The sequence below is a fragment of the Bicyclus anynana genome, chromosome 2, assembly GCF_947172395.1.
Source record: "Bicyclus anynana chromosome 2, ilBicAnyn1.1, whole genome shotgun sequence".
Lineage (NCBI taxonomy): Eukaryota > Metazoa > Arthropoda > Insecta > Lepidoptera > Nymphalidae > Bicyclus > Bicyclus anynana.
The window spans coordinates 17250785-17274277 of NC_069084.1; the positions used below are offsets into that span (position 1 = coordinate 17250785).

Consider the following 23493-nt stretch of genomic DNA (forward strand, 5'->3'; position numbering starts at 1 on the left):
AAGGCAGTTTTAAGCTGTGTAATCCTACGTAAAATTAGTGCACATACTAGTACCTACTGTAGGTGCATCTTGATCATCATTAGCCTATTATCATTTTTACAGTCTCATCATCATCATCATCATATCAGCCGACGGACGTACACTGCAGGACATAGGCCTTTTGTAGGGACTTCCAAAGATCACGATACTGAGCCGCCTGCATCCAGCGAATCCCTGCGACTCGCTTGATGTCTTCAGTCCACCTGGTGGGGGTCGATCAACACTGCGCTTACTAGTGCGGGGTCGCCATTCCAGCACTTTAGGCTCTTCGAACTATTTGCCCCGCCCACTTCAGCTTCGCAACTCGTTACTCGTTCGATCGTTTTACAGCCTACAACCTACATAATACATTCAATAAGATTGTTAGCTCTAGGTGTATATGAATTTTCTAGGATATGTGTGTATGACTGGATGCTTTTACAGGTAACGTATTTTTCTATTCCGCAGCACATTCGCGGAGTCCACAAAACAAAGCGGTGTTGTGACAGTAAACAGTGCTAGCTCGCATTCGATATTTACGTCCCTATGTACGCCCGGGTTAAACAAATGTGTTTATTTTAGCTACACGTGCCATTGCAGAATGTTTATATTTTGACGACAAATTACAAATTGGTATTTCTTAACATTTTGACTTTTGACCACTGTTTCAAGTAGACAACTTCGTAGCATCTGACGTATTCAAAAAAGAGAACAACTTAGCATGGAATCTGTAAAAAATTGAGACAAGGCGAGTTTTTACCAACAAATACAGTGATTTATAAGGAAGGTATCGGTATATAATTTGTCAAAACTTTATTTCTTAGATTTGAATTCTCTAGCGCGATGAATATTTTAGCATTCCACGGATTTACCGTGCGGGTGCCGGGTCCATCCTGTGGTAGAGAAAAAAACTCCGAGTATAGGCCTGCCCTTGTAACCAAGTGGCACGTCGATTCTCTTACTACGCTCGCTAACGCCTCGAAAACTAGAAAAATGTATAGGAATGACATTTACTATCGACAGGTCACGTGATCAAGATCTGTCATTCCCGTATGAAAACGCTTCGTAAACTAGATAAATGTATATTTATCTAGTTTACGAAGCGTTTGCGATCGTAGAAAGAGAATTGACGTGCCACTTGACTACAGGGGCTGGACTTGTGACCAATGGTTAAAAATGGTTCCAAGGGTTAAAAAATAACTTGGCAATCGATTAATACTCCCTCTTTTATCTTTTTAAAGTCACAACAGTCTTATAATATTAAAATATACCCGTTCTTTCGAATTTGGCTGATACGCAGCCGCTTATCTCGGTATAGTGAACTAGGTACCTCAGATGGGTTCACTCACCGTTCTTGTGTCCATAGTAGCCGGTGCCGGAGGAGGAGCCGCTGCCGCTCGAGGAGGTCTGCTGCGGGCGACCCTCCTCGTCGGCCTCCAGCGAAGGAGCTTCCATCATGACACTAGCACATCACTGCACACATCCGGCACACGACACTAAGATACCTGGAAAGATGACATCTGTTATGTAAATATTATCTATATGTCGGAGAGTTAGATAATAATAATCTTACATTAATTAGAGTAACTAATTTAATAGCGATATCTGTTAGATAGCCCAGTGGATATGACCTCTGCCTCTGATCCCGGAGGGTGTGGGTTCGAATCCGGTCGGGGCATGCACCTCCAACTTTTCAGTTGTGTGCATTTTAAGAAATTAAATATCACGTGTCTCAATCGGTGAAGGAAAACATCGTGAGGAAACCTGCATACCAGAGAATTATCTTAATTCTCTGCGTGTGTGAAGTCTGCCAATCCGCATTGGGCCAGCGTGGTGGACTATTGGCCTAACCCCTCTCATTGTGAGAGGAGACTCGTGCTCAGCAGTGAGCCGAATATGGGTTGATGACGTATCTGTCTACAATGTCGAATTCTGTGTTCAGGAAGTGTAAAAACTATATCTAAATTAATAAATAATGGAATTAAAGCCAAAATGGTGCATGTGTGCTCACAGTTTTGTAGCATATTATTCGGATCACTTTTTGCGGTGATTTTGTAGGGACGTAAGCGATCTATAGTATAAAATTATCATTGGTCGGCGTGGGCTATAATTTTATCCCCGTATCCCCACGGGTACGTGAATTACGCGAATGATTTGCGGAAGCGGATATCCAAAGAAGACGCACAGATAAAGAAAGAAGACATTTCTCCAACTAACTCTTTTCAATCATTTAAGTCTGAAAAGAGATCTCAAGTAAATATATGTAAGATATAAATGCGGAAGGTCATTCATCACGAAATCTCGAAAACCGCTTGATGTATAAAGATGAAATTTTGCAAGGAGGGAGCTTATAGTTAGTAGGTATCCGCTAAGAATGGATTTTGCGATAGGTCCGGATTAAGGAGGTCAAACGGTGGATGAAGTCGCGGGCGTCCGCTAGTTGTATTATAAGATTAGGTTGTTAGCAAGTCTGAATGAAGTATGTCACTTCCAAATGCGGTGCCAACTGCCAAAGAACTTGATATATCGCTAAGCTTCACAAACAAATGAATTAATTGACAAATGTCTCAGTGTATCCGTCATTGTTTCTGAGTTTTGGGTGTCGAGATTTAGCTGGATAATCTAATTTTAGGAGACGGTTCGGATTTTGTTATTGTATTTAGGTATATGTAGAACTGAAAAAGCGGTGGTAAGTAACATGTACATGAATTTTCTTTCTTTAAGTTTTCTTTACAAGTTAGCCCTTGACTACAATCTCACCTGATGGTAAGTGATGATGCAATCTAAGATGGAAGCGGGCTAACTTGTTAGTAGGTGGATAAAAATCCACACGCCTTTCTGTTTCTACATAACATCGTACCGGAACGATAAATCGCTTGGCGGTACATCTTTGTCGGTAGGGTGGTAACTAGCCACGGTCAAAGCTTCCCACCAACCAGACCAATTAAGAAAACCTCAATCGGCCCAGCCTGGGATTAAACCTAGGACCTCCGTCTTATAAATCCACCGCGCTTACCACTGGGTCCTGGATCGCCGACTGGGTCGATTAAGATTTTCTTAATTGGTCCAGGTCTGGCTTTGGTGGGAGGCTTCGGCCGTGGCTAGTTACCATCCTACCGGCAAAGGCGTTCCGTCAAGTGATTTAGCGTTCCGGTAGATGCCGTGTAGAAACCGACAAGGGGTGTGGATTTTCATCCTCCTCCTAACTAGTGAGCTTGCTTCCACCTTAGATATTGCATTATCACTTACCATGAGATTACTACTTACTTAATAGAGGGCTAACTAGTAAAGAATAAAAAAAAAGTCACAAACACAAGTCGGTCATTCCTGACAGGGGGTCGTATAAATCAGCCAGCAATGTTCTAACGGCCAGTGCACACAGTATGTTTTACTCAAGAAAGTCTAGACTGAAGTCTCTATTTAGCAAATTTACAGTTAAGGTATCATCAAGTGTAATAATTTATTATAATTATTATAAGCTTTCCCTTTTCCATGGAGCCAGCTGACGCGCATATATACTCGTACGTCAGCTGATTAATTATTTTTTCAAGATAAATGTAACTTTTTTATTTTATAAATTCTTACATCTTTATGTGGTCAGCAGTTAGCTCATTCCAAAACTTATTCTGCAAGATCATTGTGATTAACCTGGTAAATTATCTAGCGGTAGGAAAAGCCTGACAATTTTACAAGTGATAACGTACCGCGTTACGGCGCCACTCTTTCTGGCTTACTCTTCTCACACGCATACGGCATACTTTTGTCGAGTATCCCAAGACGCGCATGTTCATTTTGTTTATATATTTGAGAGATATTTCCTCAACCCATTTCAATTACCGCTGTTTATTTTTAGGCGGCATAAAACAACATTGTCAAGGATTGTACAATCTTTAGGTATATATCTTTTTCCTCTGTTCCACACAGCTATCGCATATACGAGGCGTGTTTCGAATGGCTGTGATTCTTCTACACTATAAAGAATAAAGGAAGCCTGTACCAAATAATGAAAATATATTGAGCTCGTTTATGCTCAAAGAAGCTCTGATATGGTTGCGAACTATATTAATGGTTACTGTCTAATAGTTAGTCTATTATTTTCTTTATTCGATAACATGCATTTAACATTAAATAAATATAAATTAGCCATGTCTTTCTATTATTATCATTATTCTCTGTTCTAGGGGCCTAGACCTGGATCAAAGATACGCTTTGTTTTCTTCTGTACACACAATACATCTTTGCCGATAACTGGCCACGGCCGATGTCTACCACTAGACCAGATTGTTAATTTAGAAATTATGAAATCCTAAACTGACCCTTTCTACGAACTGCCCCAGAAAAATCGTGTAAACGTACCATATAACCAAAAAAGTATGGATTACCTTTTACGTATTACGCAATTACGCTGTTGACAAAAATCTAATCTCTTGCACAATAAAAAAAAAAACAATAGCATACAACAAACAAACTCATTCATAAAGGCCGAACACTCGTTCCAATTTCAAAAAAGTTCTAATCACAATCCACAGATTCAAACTCGGCAAACCGGTACATTCGTTGCGCGGCAATTTTAAAATTCGAACGAATTCCGGAGTTCGAATTATTAAAGCGGTCGTTTTCGGCGCAGCGTGCAATAAACTGAACGCGTTGTGAAGCGCCACTATTTTTACAGATGTTCCGAATGTAGGCCGAGAGCTTGCAGTCGATATTTACTTATTCATTCGTCCCGTGACTATCTAGTTCCCAGAGGAGCCCAGGGTTCGAGGTCAGGCCAAAAAAAGTTTTTTTTTTAAAACAAGAATATTTGCCATATTTTTTAAATATGACCAAAATTCCCATTCTTCCAACTAGTCGGGAAAGACTGTGCTAGGAGTGAGTACGACAATAGACCAACGGGGCGGGGATCGAACCACCACCCGTCGGTGATGAGTCCGACCGCTCGTACCGTTGAGAAAGTTCTTTGCCTCGGAAAACAAGTACCATGTTGTTTTCCGAGGCAAAGAATGTGACGTGGGTCATGTTAACCTCTTTCCGGTCGCGTTAGTCTGTCATCACATCAGACAGTGAGAGTGATGAGATACATAAGTATGTATATATTTAGTATAGTGCACACACTTATGCACCATAATATCAACTACGTTGCTTTTCTAGCTCAAGATGAGATTGACCTCAGTGACTGAACGTCGTTTGGGAGGTGATTTTGGTAAACTCAGTGTAAAATCTGGTTGTAGGTACTAAATACGAATATTTTTAAGTTGTTACCAGCTTAACATATCAAGTTAAGTTGTACTAATTTTATAAACGCGAAAGTTTGTTACGATGAACGAGTTTTGGTGAAAATTTACAGTGTACACCTTAGGTATACATCAGAAAATACATACGCTACATTGCGCTACGACAAACGCGGTTGTCTGGTTTAAACTTTGACTCTACATTAATTACCTACCTATCATATTATTTGGGCATTTTTCTAAGTTGAAGAATTTAGAGCACTGACTGACTAATGGTAAAAGTTTGACAAAAAAAAAATAAAAAAAAAGTTCATTGACAAGTTAGCCATTAATTAAGATCTCACATTATGCAGTCTGAGATTGAAGCAGGATTACTTGTTAACCTACCCTGAATGCAAAAGGGGATGCCCATCCCTGGCCCAGGACTGCTTTAACCGCCCATCAATTTATTTATGTTTAAAAATATCTTGATCATTCTACTTTAATAATTAAATCAAAAAATTTAAAAATAAAAATAAAAAAAAGTTTGATACAACGTTTTACGACATTTTTAATTTATCTTTAATTCGTCCACAACGAGAACAAGCTAAGTTCGTTCACCATACAGCCTAAGTTTTTCGATATTTTTTCAAGACTTATGATTGGTTTTTTTGTTAATTTTCTTGTTGGTAAAGAAAAAAATAATACATTTTCAAATGTTTCTTCGCCGCTTTGGTATATTTCGCGAACATTTTGCCCTAGAAGAGTGATAAAAAATGTGTTTTTCTTCAAGAAACATACTTTTATTAAGCCAATTAATTAACCACATTTATACATCGTAATATAATATCCATATACTTTTATACGGGGGTATACAGCTGGGTTCCCAGGGCCGGTGGTAATTTCCCTTTGTTGACAAAGCAGAAAAATGCTGCCAGTTTGACATTTGTTTTTCATAATGTGGTGGGAATAGATTAATAAAATTAATCTCGTGTTTGAGTATCTACTTTCTTAATGCTTTCCATTGAGGTGTTTTGACTGAACAAATAACTTTTTTAATAAGTAAATACTAAATTTTAGTTGATATAAATTACCTATTAAGGTAAAAGCAATTAAATTGCTATGAAAAATATAGCTGCACAACGTTTGACACACTAATAATATAATTAATTATAACCACGTAATATTATCACATTTTATTTAATTCAAAAACATAATTATACAACTTCGCTCTGCTATTAAATAATTTAGGCGTAATTATAACGCTCTACGCAACAATTAATGACCGTAAACAAAAAGCGATACGATCACTACCATCTGCGGAGCGAATATAGGTACGTGATAATATAACATGTACACCTCTGTAAAAGTGCTGGACCAGTGGGTCAAAACAATATACATGTCAAAATGTCAGTCAAAATAAACATTATACATTAATGTAATCTTCATAAACATGAAATTAAAACATACCTAAAGAATAAAATAAAAACTTTCTAATGCACTTTGAAGACTTTAAGAGGTTTTATTGTTCACAGTAAATTAAAACAAAATTGGTTATACTCGTATTAGATTTTCTTTTGTACTTGCATGCATTAGAAATGTGTATCAAATAATAAGTATAATACTGATAAATTTCAGTGTTCTGTCACACGAAAACTGAATTCATATAAAATTAGAATCTTTTTCTAAAGGTTATAAACATTTTTGATTTAGAATAGCAAGCAGAATGTAATAACACTCTCTCTTGAGCGCGTTGCTTGGGTGCGGCATACACAAAATTGTTTAAAGTTTAATAAAGCCGTCTCGCATTTCGGAGAAGTGAAAACTTTTGACTTCGCATTAAAGCCTCTTTGTATATGATTTATTATCCCATTTTAAGACGTTTAATCCTAACTAATGTTAAAAATGCTATTTTGTGTATATTAATTTTATCATCAAGGGCGTCGCCAAGGAAGGGCAATGTTAAGAAAATGTAGGTAACCAAATGAAAACCACTTTAAAATATAGATAATGGCTTTGTTTTAAAAGAACTAGGTACCATTACTTGATATTGTTAAGTAATAATTTATTAAAAGATTATGTTTTTAAAAATTGTATGTTACTTTTATCTATTTTTCATCTTCATTATTATCAACTATGCCATGGACTATCGACTCCCTTGATTATCATGAAAATTTGCATTTAGATTGCCACGGGTACAAACAATTACCTACTTTAAAAAAAAATAAGAAGTAGCTTACGACTACACGAAGATCACTAATAGTATGTCAGGGTGTGAGTTACGAGCATGTTGCCATGATACAAAATCTCATTTACTTACTTACTTTTACCTACCGTTCTTCTAAATAAATATAAAGATAAAACCGCGAGCTATATCTAGCTATTGATACAGTCAAATGGCCGCCGAATTCACAATTAATATGTTCTAACTTTATAATATTATTTTATCGCCAACATTTACATTTACGAACAGTTATGCAAAGCAGGCTAAATATTTACCAATTTGTTTGTAGCTGAAGCACAAATAACAATGAAGTTCAACATTATTGAAGAGATTATTGTATTATTAGTAAATTACAGGTATAAAGTAGCCAAGTCTATCGTATTTATAGTTTTGAAAGTAGCTTATTTATTTAATTCATATTCCAAATTTTAAGCCAAGCCTAAATTGTATAAATAATGCCTTAAAACAGTTATTTTTCCCAACCTTCCATGTTGAATCTAGTTAAGATTACTTGTTTTCGCAATTTTTAAAGTCTTACTAAATTAATTCCCAATTTCCAACGTTGAATGGGAACTGTCGTCGTCGAAAAATGCAATTAACTAATGTATACAAATATATGATTACATCAAAATCTATGTATTTTTTTAAAAGCAATGTAATTAGGCGCTTAAATTATTGTCAACATTTTAATCAACGATTCGGTCAATTTAAATATACGGTATAATAAATAAATATGTGCCATTGATCGTGGCCGCGAGCTCTTGGTTTACATAAAAGTTGGCTGGGTTCCCGGAAAGTTTTGACTTGTCAAGTAAAATACTCGTTTCTTTTTAATTTTCACTAACAGGCATAGATCATCGCAGTTTTAAGCGTCAGCCGTTTCAGATTCATTCTATTTTGTTATTTTAAATTTATCGCTTGAAATGTTCTTAGGGCAATCACAGACAAAATAAATATAGGTGAAAATTATCTAGGGTTGCCAACCGCTTTAGGTTTCATGTTCTTTTTTTAAATACGTAAGTTACTTATACTAATACAATAAAAACTGAACAACTGTTAAATTGTACGTAGATAAAAATTATATATAATATATTTTCCGTAGTTTCATTATTATCATAATTAATAGTTATCGTAATAACATAAGGCAAAAGAGTTTCTCTGTAAGTAAATCGTGAGTATAAATAGAGTTATTTACAAAAGATCTTCTAATATATTGATTTAAAATAAACCATATCATATTTTCAACCTAGAACCTGCTTCAAATTTTCTTGTAGGTATAATTGTTTTAAATATGTTTTTTCTCTGAATTCTCCTTTCTTTTCCAACTCTCCAATTGTCCAAGGACGGAGATCGGATCCTAGACCTTTCAAAATCTGGCTCTTTTAACCTTATTATATTAGTTACAAATTTAATAAACGAATACTGAAATTAAATTTTTGCCAGCCCTAAGATAAGTGTACCCTTAACATAACATAATGACATTATAAATAATGTCATATTTTGTACAACACGCCGTTGTCTATAAACTAACAGCGATATATCGCATTGCTAACGAGCCGCCACGCAGCTTCGATATGTTTAAGAATTTAGATTTACCAGACATATGAGGAATTATCAGCAAATATTTTTCTTGAAGATACTTTTAATAACTTTTTTTAAGTATGACCAATTTTTCACTCCCCCTCCCCCTAGTAAAAACTGTGTTAGGAGTAGTTATAACATTAAACTAGCGGGCGCTCGTATGAATATATGGCTTCGGTCAGGCCCCTTAACCTTGGTGCTATTGATTGAAAACCCAAATCAATCCATATTGGATCACTAGTTTTAAAATTATCGCACACACTTTTGTATGTATGCGATATTTTTAAAACTATACACATACATATATACGCCAAAACGTGATCACACTATCACACTAATAGTAGTATAACAAAAGCGACACTTTGTATATGTAAGAGTGTATGTTTGTCATTCTTTCTCGCCGTAACTACTGAACCAATTTGGCTAAAATTTGGAATGAAGATAGATTTTACCCTGGATTAACATGTTGGTTCAATTTTATCCCCATAGATTAAAGAATAATAGGCAGATAGACCGCACGAAACACGACGGTGTCGTAGCCGCTCCAATACATTCTAGACACAGAGCGTCGCATCAGTAATTTTCAATATTATTCAAGAAAAATGGCGCCTTATGTTTCTAAATATTTTAAAAACTGTTTACAAAACTATAGAAATAAGATAGTGTATTTTTATTAGTAATTATCGATTATTATTATATTAATTTACGTAAATGTTGTTAGTGTTCTATTTTGGAATACAGATAATGAAAAATGTTTGTTTACGCGGATGTCAAGGAGACGCGTGACATTTGGTTTTTTTATGTGTTTCACCGGCTTCATTAACTTGCTTGTAAAGACTCATTCTGGATGATCTTTATTCTGTGTTTATCCCAAAAAATCAAGGATCAGAATTTTGTGTAAACAGAGTCACGGGCGTCCGCTAGTTTTAACTAAATTGCTAAGCGACAGTTTTGTCGAGTTTTTGTGGTAATTTCGGTGAATAATCTAAATTCATTAACTTAAGCCAAGCACATGCAAATACGTTTTCCGCAATAACCTGGAATGTTTGCGTTTGCAAGAGTGTTTACACTGCCGAGCATTAAAAGGGTGCACCCTCTTTATTTACAAATTTTAACATTTTTAATATTAAGTAGGATTACTTTCAGATTTTTTAATTAAAATCAAAAATAGGATTTGTATCCTAGCCGTTATTATAGCTATTTTAATTATGGGTTTAAGGTCCTTATCTATAAGAATAGGCTGATAGTCAAATATCCTATCAAAAACGATTAAATTCACGGGATTATAGAGCGAGATCCAATTATGGCGCCTCTCCTAATAATATGTTATATTGTAGATATAGATACCTATACACAAATTATGAGTGTAAAGTAAGAATGGAACGCGAAGATCTCGACCATACTCTGGGGTGACCAATTATTGAAAATCAGGCGCAGTACCGTCTACATTCTAGACTAGGGTTATTATTTAGGCGCTCTCTAGGATTTGGCGCCTGGAGCGACTGCTCCGTTCGCCGTATGGACGGTCCGGTCCTGATTATACTCGTAGTCCGAGTTAAAATTACCGATTAGATTCTCACTCAAACGGTGTTTAAACATGAGGTTATTTATGCAACGCGGCGTAAACCAACTACCTCACGAATGTAACTCAAAAAAAAAACTAAGTAATATTATAAAATAATGTAAGTATATTATAAAATAAAGTGTATTTAATTAGTGTCTGTATGTATATTACAGACATAATACACGGCGCTGATTTTCAGCTGAGACCCACGTGACGTCATAACTTTTAATGTTAAAATTTATATTTAAAAAATCATCATCATTACCAGCCAATGGACGTCCACTACTGGACATATGCCTCTTCCATGGACTTCCAACCAAAACGGTCTCGAGCCGACAGCATCCAGCCGCTAGAGCCGCTGGATATAAACAATGTATTCTCTTGAATGCCATTGAAAAACAATCGTGGTTTTTGTGCTGTCTGTATGACGTAGACAGTTGGATTCGTTTTTATTTCGCAAAGAATAGCAAAACAAATAAACTATTCATTGTATGTAGGTACACATACACATATAAACTCGACAGATCTAACTCTCTTGGGCAGGCGGGTAATAAAAATAAAATATAAATGTTCCCCCACAAATGGCGGGCGGTGTACTAACAGTTTCACTCGCGGTGGTTACCGACGTAGCCTCCATTATTATTGCAGCCGCTTTTCGACTGCACTACTTGCCTTCCCAACCCTCCCTTTAGGGTCCCTTCACATCTATACTAATAATATAAAGTGGAATCGTTTGTTTGTTTTAATCTGCTAATCTCTGTAAGTACTATTCAGATTGTAAAATAATCTATACTAATATTATAAAGCTGAAGAGTTTGTTTGTTTGAACGCGCCAATCTCTGGAACTACTGGTCCGATTTGAAAAATTCTTTTAGTGTTAGATAGCCCATTTATCGAGGAAGGCTATATATATTTTATCCCCGTATTGTTACGGGAACGGGAACTACGCGGGTGAAACCGCGCGACGTCTACTAGTTTATTTATACGATAGCCAGACATCACGTTTGTGACTATCGTGATAGCCCAGTGGATATGAACTCTGCCTTTGATTCGGAAGGCGTAGGTTCGAATCCGTTTCAGGGCATGCATCTCCAACTTTTCAATTATGTGCATTTTAAAAAAATAAATATCACGTGCTTAACGCTGAAGGAAAACATCGTGAGGAAACCTGCATACCTGAGAAATTTCTCAATTCTCTACATGTGAGAAGTCCGCTAATCTTCATTGGGACATCGTGGTAGACTATTAGCGTAACCTCTCATTTGGAGCGGAGACTCGTACTCAATAGTGAGCCGAATATGGGTTGTTAATGATATACAGAATACGTAGGTGTGGGGTTATGGTTGAACTTTGTATAAAAGTCTGACCCTTATATTTCAGAAGGTTTATACATGGGAACGAATTTGCATTGTATCTATTAGTACGAATATTGCTTATGGAAGAACTAGAGCTACCTATAGGATTTTTATATTTTTTGTTCCCAAATCATCTTTATTATGCAAAATGAACTCATCTGCTGCCACTTAATGTCACCATAGGTCAATTTTACATCACAAATCAACGATAATTTTTAACCGACTTCCAAAAAGGAGTTCAGCGATATTTTCGTCATTTGTAAACTGATTTTTAATAAGATACGTTAAACTACAATGCATCCAACAGTATTTTGTAAGAAGGTTTAAAAATTTTTTATCAAGAATTGAAACTCAACATCGAATGAGATTCAAGGATTAATGTGAAATTAAATAAAATACAAAATGCCTCGATGCAGATATGGTTGCACCCTTACAATCCCTTCCAAACACTTGATTTAGTCAGATTTATACAGAAAATTCGCCTTTTAAACGATCTCAAAACGTTAAAAAATCATAATTTTCTTTACCGGAATACACGTAAGTTAATTATTTCAAATTGGTTCTAAATATTACTTTGCATTGCATTTGAAAAGGCCAAACTTAATTACTTTAGAAAGAGGCAAAATTTAAAAGCAAAACCTAATACGTAAATTTATATTTCGTGACTAAAAAATTTCAATAGAGTTTGTATAAAAACCGTTGATTTCTGTATTATGCAGGGTTTTATAAATGTCGAAAAAAAGAGCTTTGTTTGACTTATCACAAAATTCTATATCGCTTGTTATTTTAGAGCCTAATTTAAGCCTAGCCTAATAAGATATTAATCATCACATCCAATTTTAACCCTACTAATATTATAAACGCGAAAGTTTGTATGAATGTTTCGATGTTTGTTACTCTTTAACGCCGCTTTTACTGAAGCAATTTGGCTGAAATTTGGAATGGAAATAGATTTTACTCTGGATTAACACATGGGCACATTACTTTTTATCCCGAAAAAATCTATGGTTTCCCGAGATTTCCAAAACTGATGAATTTGACGATATGAATGTTTGTTACTCTTTCACGCCTCGACTACTAAACCGAATTAGCTGAAATTTGGTATTAAGATATATTATAGCCTAGATTAATACATAGGCTACTTTTTATCCCGGAAAAATCTTTGGTTCCCGTGGGATTTGTAAAAAACTAAATTCCACGCGGACGGAGTTGCGGGTGTCCGCTAGTGGCTCTTATAGTAGGGCCAGACGAAACGCAACAATATGGGATGAAACTTAGATCTACCACCATACTACTGCATGGCATATAGATGATCGAGCTTCATCATACATCAACATACAACAGCCGATGGCCGTCCACTGCTGGACATAAGTCTTAAATGGACTTTTTTTATTATTATTCTTTACAAGTTAGCCCTTTACTAGTTAGACTACAATCTCACCTAATGGTAAGTGATGATGCAATCTAAGATGGAAGCGGGCTAACTTGTTAGGAGGAGGATGAAAATCCACATCCCTTTCGGTTTTTACACGGCATCGTAACACTAAATCGCTTCCAAAGAAACCGATCAAAATAAAAATAAAAACATTAAAAGCTGTATGGTGGACAGATGTCGCCATTTTGTTGCTAGTTGCAAATTCGTTCTATAGGACTTTATGAAACTCTTAGTTCTAACTGCTAACAATATTTACCGATTTCACAAGCAATTACAACTCCTCTAAACAAAGCATGTTACGCCACAACAATACTACGCCATTTTAACTGTTTATTATTCTTACGGCTAGCATGGATAGTTTCCCTCAGACCAATTATAGAAGGACCTGACACTCATAGTCTCAAACAAAATTGTCTGTCATTTTCTAAGGAAAACGAGCTTAGATTTGGTATATATTTTATACTAAACTAGAAGTTTTTGCCCGTTTTTTACACAATTCAATTACACAAAAAGATATTTTTACGGAGCTCTTTAACCGATGATCACGGTTACAACTATTTAACATCGATTCTATGGAGACAGTTTTTTATAATCGCATTAGATCGTTGATCATATACTTTGACAGAAAAGTAACGTCTAGCGAGGCAGGTCCTATACATGGTCTGAGATAGTTTCCCGATGAATTTTGACAAGCTCTACTGGATAATGTTATGAACTAGCTGCACCCCGGTTTTATACGCATACATTCTTTTCATATAGGATTATTGGGATAAAAAGTATCCTATGTATTTATTCTGATTATAGTCTATCTCAGTGCCAAATTTCATCAAAATTCGCTCAGCCGTTTGAACATTGATTGAGTAACAAACATCTATGAATTAAGATTTCTGAAAATTTCTGATCGGTTTTCTTAATTTCTCCGAAGCGGCTATTTTTAATGATTTTTTCCTATATTTGGTAGGAGATTAAGTCGTAAATTATTTTACCTCTTAGCCTTATTTTTGTAGGTAAGAAATTTATAAGAAATAATAGGATCAGCTAGTAAATATATGTACGAGTATGTATAAGAGTTGCTCGTCATTTTTTAAGGATAACTCTCTATAATCCTTTTAATTGTAATCCAATTTGCTATTATTAATTATTTTGAATTAATATAATCATTTAAATTAATACCTACTAACCTAAGTAAACGCAATATTTGTCACAAATGATTAATTTTTGATGAATTTGAAAAAGAAATTGAAAAATTGCACTTTCCGCGTGTCGCTTATTAGTCGTGAGAGTCAACTATTGTATAGATAGGTGTACTTATACCAAAGGTGTATTCACTCTTGGCTTCAGGATACCAACATTACACTAATGACGTAGTTAGCTCCGACTAAACGCGAACTACCCTCAGGAGAGGACGTGCACCGTGCAATCTCTGCGTACTGCAAACTTGTTTGCTTTCAATATCGCATGATGAAGTACTGTGCGGAAAATTCGCTGTGTATTTTTAATATAAACGTGCAATATTAAAATCAACTGCCTTTTACTCGATTACGACGTAGCTAGTGGAGGGTTATTGTGTTAGCTAGTGGAGGGTTATTGTGTTAGCGAGTATAATCTTACTAACTCGTCTAGATTATTAGTTTAGATTTTTTTAATTCTATGCTTTGATCTGAAATAAAAATGCATTTATTATCTATTTATACTGTGATGTGTATCAGCTTATTCATCATTATCAACCCATATTCGACTCGAGTCGTTCCAGAATGAGAAGGCTAGGCCAATAGTCCACCACACTGACCCAATGCGGATTGGCAGACTTCACACACGCAGAGAATTAAGAAAATTCTCTGTTATGCAGGTTTCCTCACGATGTTTTCCTTCGCCGTTTGAGACAAGTGATATTTAATTTCTTAAAATGCACACAACTGAAAAGTTGAAGGTGCAAGCCCCGACCGGATTCGAACCCACGCCCTCCGGAATCTCAGGCAAAGGTCATATCAGCTTATTATGATTCCGAAGACTCGTTGGGAAGTCCGGGAGTTTTTTGGAAGAAAGGCAGGATTCGAACACAGGACCTTGTGAAGCCAACCAACATAGCCAACTACTGAACCAGCGAGGAATTCAATCATCATCATTATTATATATATTGTTATTATATTAGCTTATTAAAAAGACTAAACTGTTCTAAGAGCATATTTATTTAAAAAGGTATGTAGTAGGTATATTGTTTAGAATAATTGAATTCGTTTGTTTTTCTTAATCATTCGCGACTTTGGCCGCGTAAAAAGCTCTGAATCTTCTAATATATAAAAACTCCGACACTTCTAACAATTTTTATCGTAATTCATCCAATGCACATATATAAAATCTGAATACCTAAACCTTCCTCGTGAATCACTCTATCTATTGGTGAAAACTGCGTGAAAATCCGTTCAGTACTATTTGAGTTTATAGTTATTGAGTGAACACACACACAGGCATATGCGGCAGAGGACTTTGTGTTCATTGTGTTATAATAAGTATAGATGTTCTTTTTTATTTTTGTTATATTTAGCAGTTCCTGTAGTTTTGTTATATTCCTGTAGTTTTATTGCCAATAAACAATGTGTTAAAAATAATAGTGTCAGAGCCTATGTAGACTAGACCTTGTTTATTTTGTAAAAGTTGAATGTTTTCATAAAGTCACAAAGCTCATGCTGCTACTATTATCTACCTATAGTATGATAGGTAACTTTTTTCTCATTCAAATTATTCTCAAGAAAATATATAAAAAAAAATATTCCGACCAATTGAGAACCTCCTCCTTCTTGAAGTCGCTTAAAATACAAGACAGTTGAGTGCACCTCCAAAGTCCAAGATGGTCCAAACTCCTTAATTGCCAAGTAGGTAGGTAGTATAGGAGCATACACGTTTTCAGTTTTTGTAAAATAAAATTTAGCTGGCGGGAGGCTTCGGCCGTGGTTAGTTACCTACCCTACCTACCGGCAAAGACGTACTGCCAAGCGATTTCGCGTTCCGGTGTGATGTTGCGTAGAAACCGAAAGGGGTGTGGATTTATCCTCGTAACAAGTTAACCCACTTTCATCCTAGATTGCATCATCACTTACCATCAGGTGGGATTTCAAGGGTTAACTTCTAAAGAATAAATAAAAAAAATAACTCATTTTAGTGAGCCCCAATAGCTCTAAGATAAACAGAGGCCGAGACTCATGGTCCGTGGACTATTTGTTGTACCCACTCCTAACATATGCTTTCTCGAATAGTGCGTCAAATTAAAAACATAAAAGGCATGGCAAATATTCCTCAGAAAACATTACGAAGGTCTGGTCAATACAGGCTCTTGCTCTGTTATTTAACGTTGTTTATTGGCACAGTCGCCAACCGATATTTATGAATGGACCGATACTGTCTTCCTATTCTCGTTTGTTTCCATTATCTTGGAAATAGGCGTTGCGTAATTGTTGATTGCAGTGTTGAAAGATCCGTGTAGACCATAGCTTCTCAAAGTTGGCAATAACGATCCCTAGTAGGCGTTTGAGATTTCAGGCGGGCAGTTGATCCAGAGAAAGTTAGAAGGCATTGAGGTGACACAGAAGGGAAGTAAATATTAAACTAAAAGTCTAAAAAACTCTTACGAACTATGGTTCGAGGATTTGGGACTCGTATAAGACTTTATTCTACTCCTTAATCCAAGTACACACTTCCAAACGAAGGGAATTCGTAGTCCAAAATCGTAGCCGAGTTCACTCGTATAGCTGATATTACTTGATGTTCATTGTTCACTTCACTCCGTTTCGAAGTTAACTGCCACGAGCCGTCGTCTCTGTCGCGTATTAATACCCAGTCAGAACGCTTCCAGATCATTCTGAAAACGCCTACACGCGTGTTGTTTATTCCACGGAGTTCACCAAATCAAAACAATAACAATAGAAAGAGCGAGCGATTAAGAACCCTATATATTTAGTAATAGAGTTAACAATACATACAAAACAATTTTATTACGTGTGTGAAAATTTTCATATATAGATGAAAATTTAAGTCAGAGATTGTACATTTGGATATACATTAAACTCTCTTTCGCGTGACTTCGTCCGCGTGGAGGTTTTAGAATTTTAAAATGAAATTTTATAGAAAAAAAAACATATCGATCAACTTGAAACCTTCTCCTTTTTGAAGTAGATTAAAATAAAAGTAGTCTAAGTTATTCAAAACAAAGAGACAAAAATAAAAATAGTATTTTTTAAACAAGTATTCCATTTTATACTTTTTTAAGCACTCAGTGAAAAGCTGTCAATTTAAAATTACAAACAAACATTTCACGTTTTATTTGTATAAAACAAAACCTACATAAATTGTATATCTAAAGCGTTTCCTATGTTACATGGATAGGATGATATAAAAAATATTCATTATTGAATCAAAATTTTGAGAGCATAATAATTGGTTAATTTATTATGCTCTCAAAAGTATGATTTTTGAAATCAAAATTTTGGGTTGCCTGCGCTGAAATATCCTCAAAGGTGGGTGAGCAACATAAGGTTGAGAACCTGTGGTGTAGACAGACAGAATGGAGTTACGTATTCACTCGTTGTTTCTGTGTCGGCGTAAAAATAAATCGTGCGTACAACACGGTATGGCGTAGAACGTTTTAAAACAGAGTTTTCTTCTTAAAATAACACTTTAACAGCAGAAAAAAATAGTTCTGAATTATTCAAAGAAGTTAGCTTCTTTTTATTATAAATTATAAATTGTAAGCAAGTTGGAAATGTCTTAGCTTAAGTTAATGACAACTTAGTTTTAAACACTACATCACATTACAAAAACTAAAAAACAACTAAATATTAAGTAAAGGAGATGGTCGAAATTGGATCAGTCATTATACCCTGGCGGAAATGAAAGAAAATATTTTTTTAACTATTTTTGATTATACAAATCTACGAATTTCCTTTAATTCTTTCGAAATAACATTCATTCTCTCCCAAGAAATGCAACAGTAATATGTACTAATGGCGGATTGATGACGTTTTCATTGGAATAGTCGATTTGACGTTTGCCGTCAATTGTCATGTCATAGTTGCTTTATGGGCGCCATCTTGATTTATCTCAAAATCTTGAGTTTTAATTTTATTTATTTCTTTTTATTTAGTTAGATTTATTCACTTATTTAGATTTTAATAAAATCCTTGAATTTTTAAAATTTTAGTGACACAGGATACAAGAGTGGACCTGAAATGGACCATCTCCTTTACACCCTCGAACTGCAAAGTTCAAAGTTACAAAGAAGCACAAAATAAGCAATAAAGTATTTTCATATTCACATACATAATTATGTTCGTACGGTTCATACTTACAAAGGCAACAGAACCCGGAATGAACCCAAACCGTATCACAATTTCCATACTATTACACGTGTAAATTACGGTACATTTAGCAGCGCCGCTTTGCAGAAATAAGGCAACACGAAGCAAATGCATTACTCGGCCACTCCGCCAATTTCCTGCGAAGCGTGGAACATTGTGCATAATTATATGAAAAATAGGCATACCCAAGTACCGTTTGTACCGGAAATATAATTTTCCACGTGGGGATGGAAAAAACTATGTATTTAAACTAGCGGCAACTTCGATGGCAACATTTTTTAGAATTTTAAAGGGGAACAATTCCATTAGATATGAATATTACATAACTTTTATCGTTCATGCGACGCACGTGTCGGTAAAACTTAGTCATGGATTCCAAGAACATTTTGTACACCTGATTACTAACAAGCTAATTTTTCGTGAGTAGCTTCATCTCGATGAGACGATCAACTTTTTTATTTACGATAATTCTTGATTCTGGTAGCTAACTGAGTTACCAGGAAATGAAAATTTTAAATCATCAGAACGAGAAAATGTACCATGCAATTCGTAGGACAATGTGGCTGTTAAATTGTATAACTATGAATTAAGCAACAGTAAAAAAACAGCTGGTTAGTAACCCCTTTAATAACCTCGTTATTGATACAAGTTGGGAGGGTGGTAGATAAACAAAAGTTGTTACTAACCAGATGCTTTTTTAATGTTGATTAATTAATAGTTATACAATTTAACAGCCACCATGTCCTACAAATTACGTGGCACATTATCTCGTTCCGAAGTTCTGAAACTTTCATTTCCTGGTAACTCAGTTGGCTATCAGAATCAAGAATTTCCGTAAATAAAAAAAAGTTGATCGTCTCATCGAGATGAAGCTACTCATGAAAAATTAGCTTGTTAGTAATCAAGTGTGCAAAATTTTTAGAATTTAAACTGTCGTGAGTGTTATTCATATTAATTGATTATGAAACACGGCTAAAACTCACGTTAGCTTCGAACCCATACGGGGCCCTTATTCATGAGCTGGTTCTTGCATCGCGACACGATCCAAACTGTTTTCACCAGTTTGATCAGTTTTGTTCTAGGGATCCCTGACTAAAGCGGATTTAAAGAGTAAAACACGATAATTGAATAGGAACCTATCAGGTCTAACAATTCCCACTAAGAATGTTACCAATGAACCCTCGAGCGGCAGAGAATAACCTCGAGTGAAGTCCTGGACTTGAGGTATAAGTTTTAAGCCTTCAAGTATCTGTAATTTCACTGGTACCTACAGACCGGAACACTGCAATGTTGCTTGGCGGAATAATTACGCAAAGAAGCGGTACTTCACTATATGAGCAAATAATGTAAAGGCGTACTTATACTCGTACTCAACAAAAAATCACAACCAAAATCAACTTTATAAATCCGAGCTAGAAATAAAAGCCGCGAGCGAAAGGGAACTCTCAAATAATAACCTTAATATTTTAGGTTAAACCATTCCACCCATTTATTTTGCAGCAGGCTAGCTCAGTGCATTTTCTTTGTAAATTGTATATTATTTCGTCGAAATTACACGCTCCGACCGACGCTATGAAGTTTTGCCAAAACATAAACAATAAGGTTAGCTCTAGCGATTTCTACACTGCGAATAATATGGCATTAATTACTAGCAAATATTACCTCTAAATTATAATTAGCTTTTGTTTATGTTCATTAACTCACATGTGAATTTCTGCCACAGATTTTTTTATACAATCCTATACTACAGCCTTTCTTAATGAATACTGTTTACCAACAAATAGAAATGAAGGTAGAAAATGCATGTCATTTCATAACTTATTTATTTTATATTAGGTATGGTTTGTTTATAAAATTTATTTTCATTAACTTAAGAAGTTATTTATAATTATTATTAGGTGTGAAATGACTAGTGATTTATACCCTCATTTTTAATTTTTTGTTGGTAAACAGTACTCATCAAAAAATGCTGTAGTATAGAATTAACCTAGGTTTATAAAATAAGGCTACTAGATGACGCCGCGCAGTCTCACCCGCGTGGTTCCCGTTCCTGTAGGAATACAGGGATAATATATAGCCTACAGCCTTCCTCTATAAATGGGCTATCTAACACTGATTTTTTTTTTAAATCTGACCAGTAGTTCCTAAGATAAGCGCGTTCAATCAAACAAACTCTTTAGTTTTATAATATTAGTATAGATTTAAACAACTTAGTACAGAGCCGGTAGACGTATATTGATACTACGACATATATCGAAATGAGAGACAGAAAGCGAGCCGATTTGGCTGAAATTTAAAACGAAGATAGATAATACACTGGATTAACACATAGGCTACTCTTTAGCCCGAAAAAAATCCATGGTTTTTGCGTGATTTGCGAAAAACTGAATTCCACGCGGACGAAGTCGCGGCTAGTAGTATAATATCAAAAAGCCCTTCTCCTGTAGAAAGGATAGGAACGCCTTCTGTCCTGCAGTTGGTCATTCAAAGGCTTATGATGGTTGAATAGTCTCCTATCGTAAAGTAATTATTATTTTAATTACAACGAACTAGAAGCAGTTTACGTACAATATTATAAACATTTGTTGAACTAGTGTCCAAATACATCATTTTCTCACTAGGGCAACAAAATGTCAGTATCAATAGACGCCCAATCAAAGTAATCGTAAACCAAATAGAAAATAGAACATCCGAATGCTTTTATCTTCAAAGCAGTTCGCAAACGTCGTAAAAACTGAATAATGACAACAGATGTGTCCCACAGAGGTATAAAAAGATATTCTAAAACGCCCTTCACACTAGCTTTGCGGTTGCCGCACGTTTTTACTTATGTCTTTACACTATATGGGCCGAAGCTATCGCACTAGCTGATTGTGATGCCTTTTTTATAGTAAACTAGCGGACGCCCGCGACTTCGTCCGCGTAAAAATTGATGTAAACTTCTCTACCTCTACCTTACCCTGCTCGTAAACCTACCCAACCCTACCCTACCCTACCCTACCCCTACCTTACTCCTACCCTACCGCTAACGCTAACCCTTCCCTCCCCCCACGTTACCCTACCCTAACCCTACCCGTACCCTATCCATACCCTATCCTACCCTACCCCTAATTTACCCCTACCCTACCCCTACCTTACTCCTACCCTACCGCTAACCCTAACCCTTCCCTACCCCTACCTTATCCCTACCCTAACCCTACCCTACCCGTACCCTACCCATACCCTACCCCTATCCTACTCCTCCCCTACCCTATACGTTCCATATCCTTCCCCTACCTCTACCTTGCCCCTACCCTACACTACCCCAACCTTATACGTACCCTACCCTACCCTACCCTACACTTTCCCTAAATTACCCCTACCCTACCTCTATCCTACCCCTTCCCTAGCTCTATCCTATCCCTACCCTCAGCAAAATTGGTCCTGCGATTTGTGCGTGGTGCAATTACCAAAAGACTATAATTTCCCAAGCGACTTCTATGCTAATACTATAAAGAGGTAAAGTTTGTGTGGTTGTCGGGGGTTATCTCTGGATCTACTGGACCGATTTGGAAAATTCTTTTACCAATAGAAAGCTACATTATTTGCGAGTGTCATAGGCTATGTTTGGTCCTCATATGCATACGGGAACGGGAACCACGTAATTGAAACCGCGGGGCGTCATATAGCGGCATTTCTGCGACTTTCAGAAATTTTGTATTATCTCTGAAACTATATAACTAATTAACATACTGTAAAGGGCAAAGTTTATCTCTATAATATCCTTGTGATTACTAAATCATTTATTTTGATAAGGATTTAAGTTTAGTTGTGTAAATAATGACGTAAACCTTAGTTTAAAATTTAAATAATTTATTAAAGTACTAAAGGTACTATATCTGCTAAAATATAAAAGATAGATATATGGTGTCGCGGACTTTTTTGTAGAACTTTTAAAGGTTCAAAAAGCCTCCATACATTTATTTCAGTTATACGCAATGGTTGAGGCAGCGCATGCGAATAAGTAAGTTTTTCGGTCTGACCTGTAAGAGAAAACCCGCGGTATCTCAGTAGTTATATATGATAGAAATATAAAATATAGCCTATAGCACTCCCCGATAACGTAGCATTCTACTGGTGAAAGAATTTTTAAAATCGGTCTAGTAGTTCCGAAGATTACCCCATTTCAAAAAATTGTTACAAATTTACAAACTTACAAACTTACAAACTTTACCTCTTTATAATATTAGTATAGACTAGCTGACGCCGCGCGGTTTCTCACGCGTGGTTCCCGTTCCCGTAGGAATACGGGAATAATATATATCTTTATAGCCTTCCTCGATAAATGGGCTATCTAACACTGAAAGAAATTTTCAAATCGGACCAGTAGTTCCTGAGATTAGCGCGTTCAATCAAACAGACTCTTCAGCTTTATAATATTAGTATAGATATAGACAGGTAATTGATGGAACGACGGAAACCCACCAACCCGCATTAGGTGGTGTAAACTCCATAAACCATAAATTAAAGAAGCGCTTTAGTTTTGGGATCAAAGTATTCTATATTTCGTCTCCAGGATTGTTGATTATTGTACAACTTTGACGGTGATAGGCAGTCACGGGGGAAAACCAGACTTCAGAAAATATCAAAAATAGTACCCAGCCGGGAATCGAACATTGATCCTCTCGAAACCAAAGCATTACCAACAGTGGCACAAATGTGGAGAGAGCATAGAAATATGACGTCAAATAGTAACGGGAAGACGAATCTAAAAAT

At 35.9% G+C, this 23493-nt stretch overlaps 1 protein-coding gene across 2 annotated transcripts in view; it reads right to left on the reverse strand.

The window, feature by feature from the left end:
* LOC112046553 (KH domain-containing, RNA-binding, signal transduction-associated protein 2-like) overlaps window positions 1–23493 on the reverse strand; it is a 245550-nt gene that overhangs the window by 149360 nt on the left and 72697 nt on the right. The window contains exons 1-2 of one of the 2 annotated variants that reach the window (XM_052889217.1): window positions 4401–4820; window positions 1368–1523 (exon numbers count right to left, since the gene is read on the reverse strand). In XM_052889217.1, coding sequence (XP_052745177.1) covers window positions 1368–1476 — 109 coding nt within the window. In that variant the 5' untranslated portion in view covers window positions 1477–1523; window positions 4401–4820. Of the gene's footprint in view, window positions 1–1367; window positions 1524–4400; window positions 4821–23493 lie in introns of those variants that run through there. The other variant, XM_052889222.1, reaches the window with a different exon arrangement.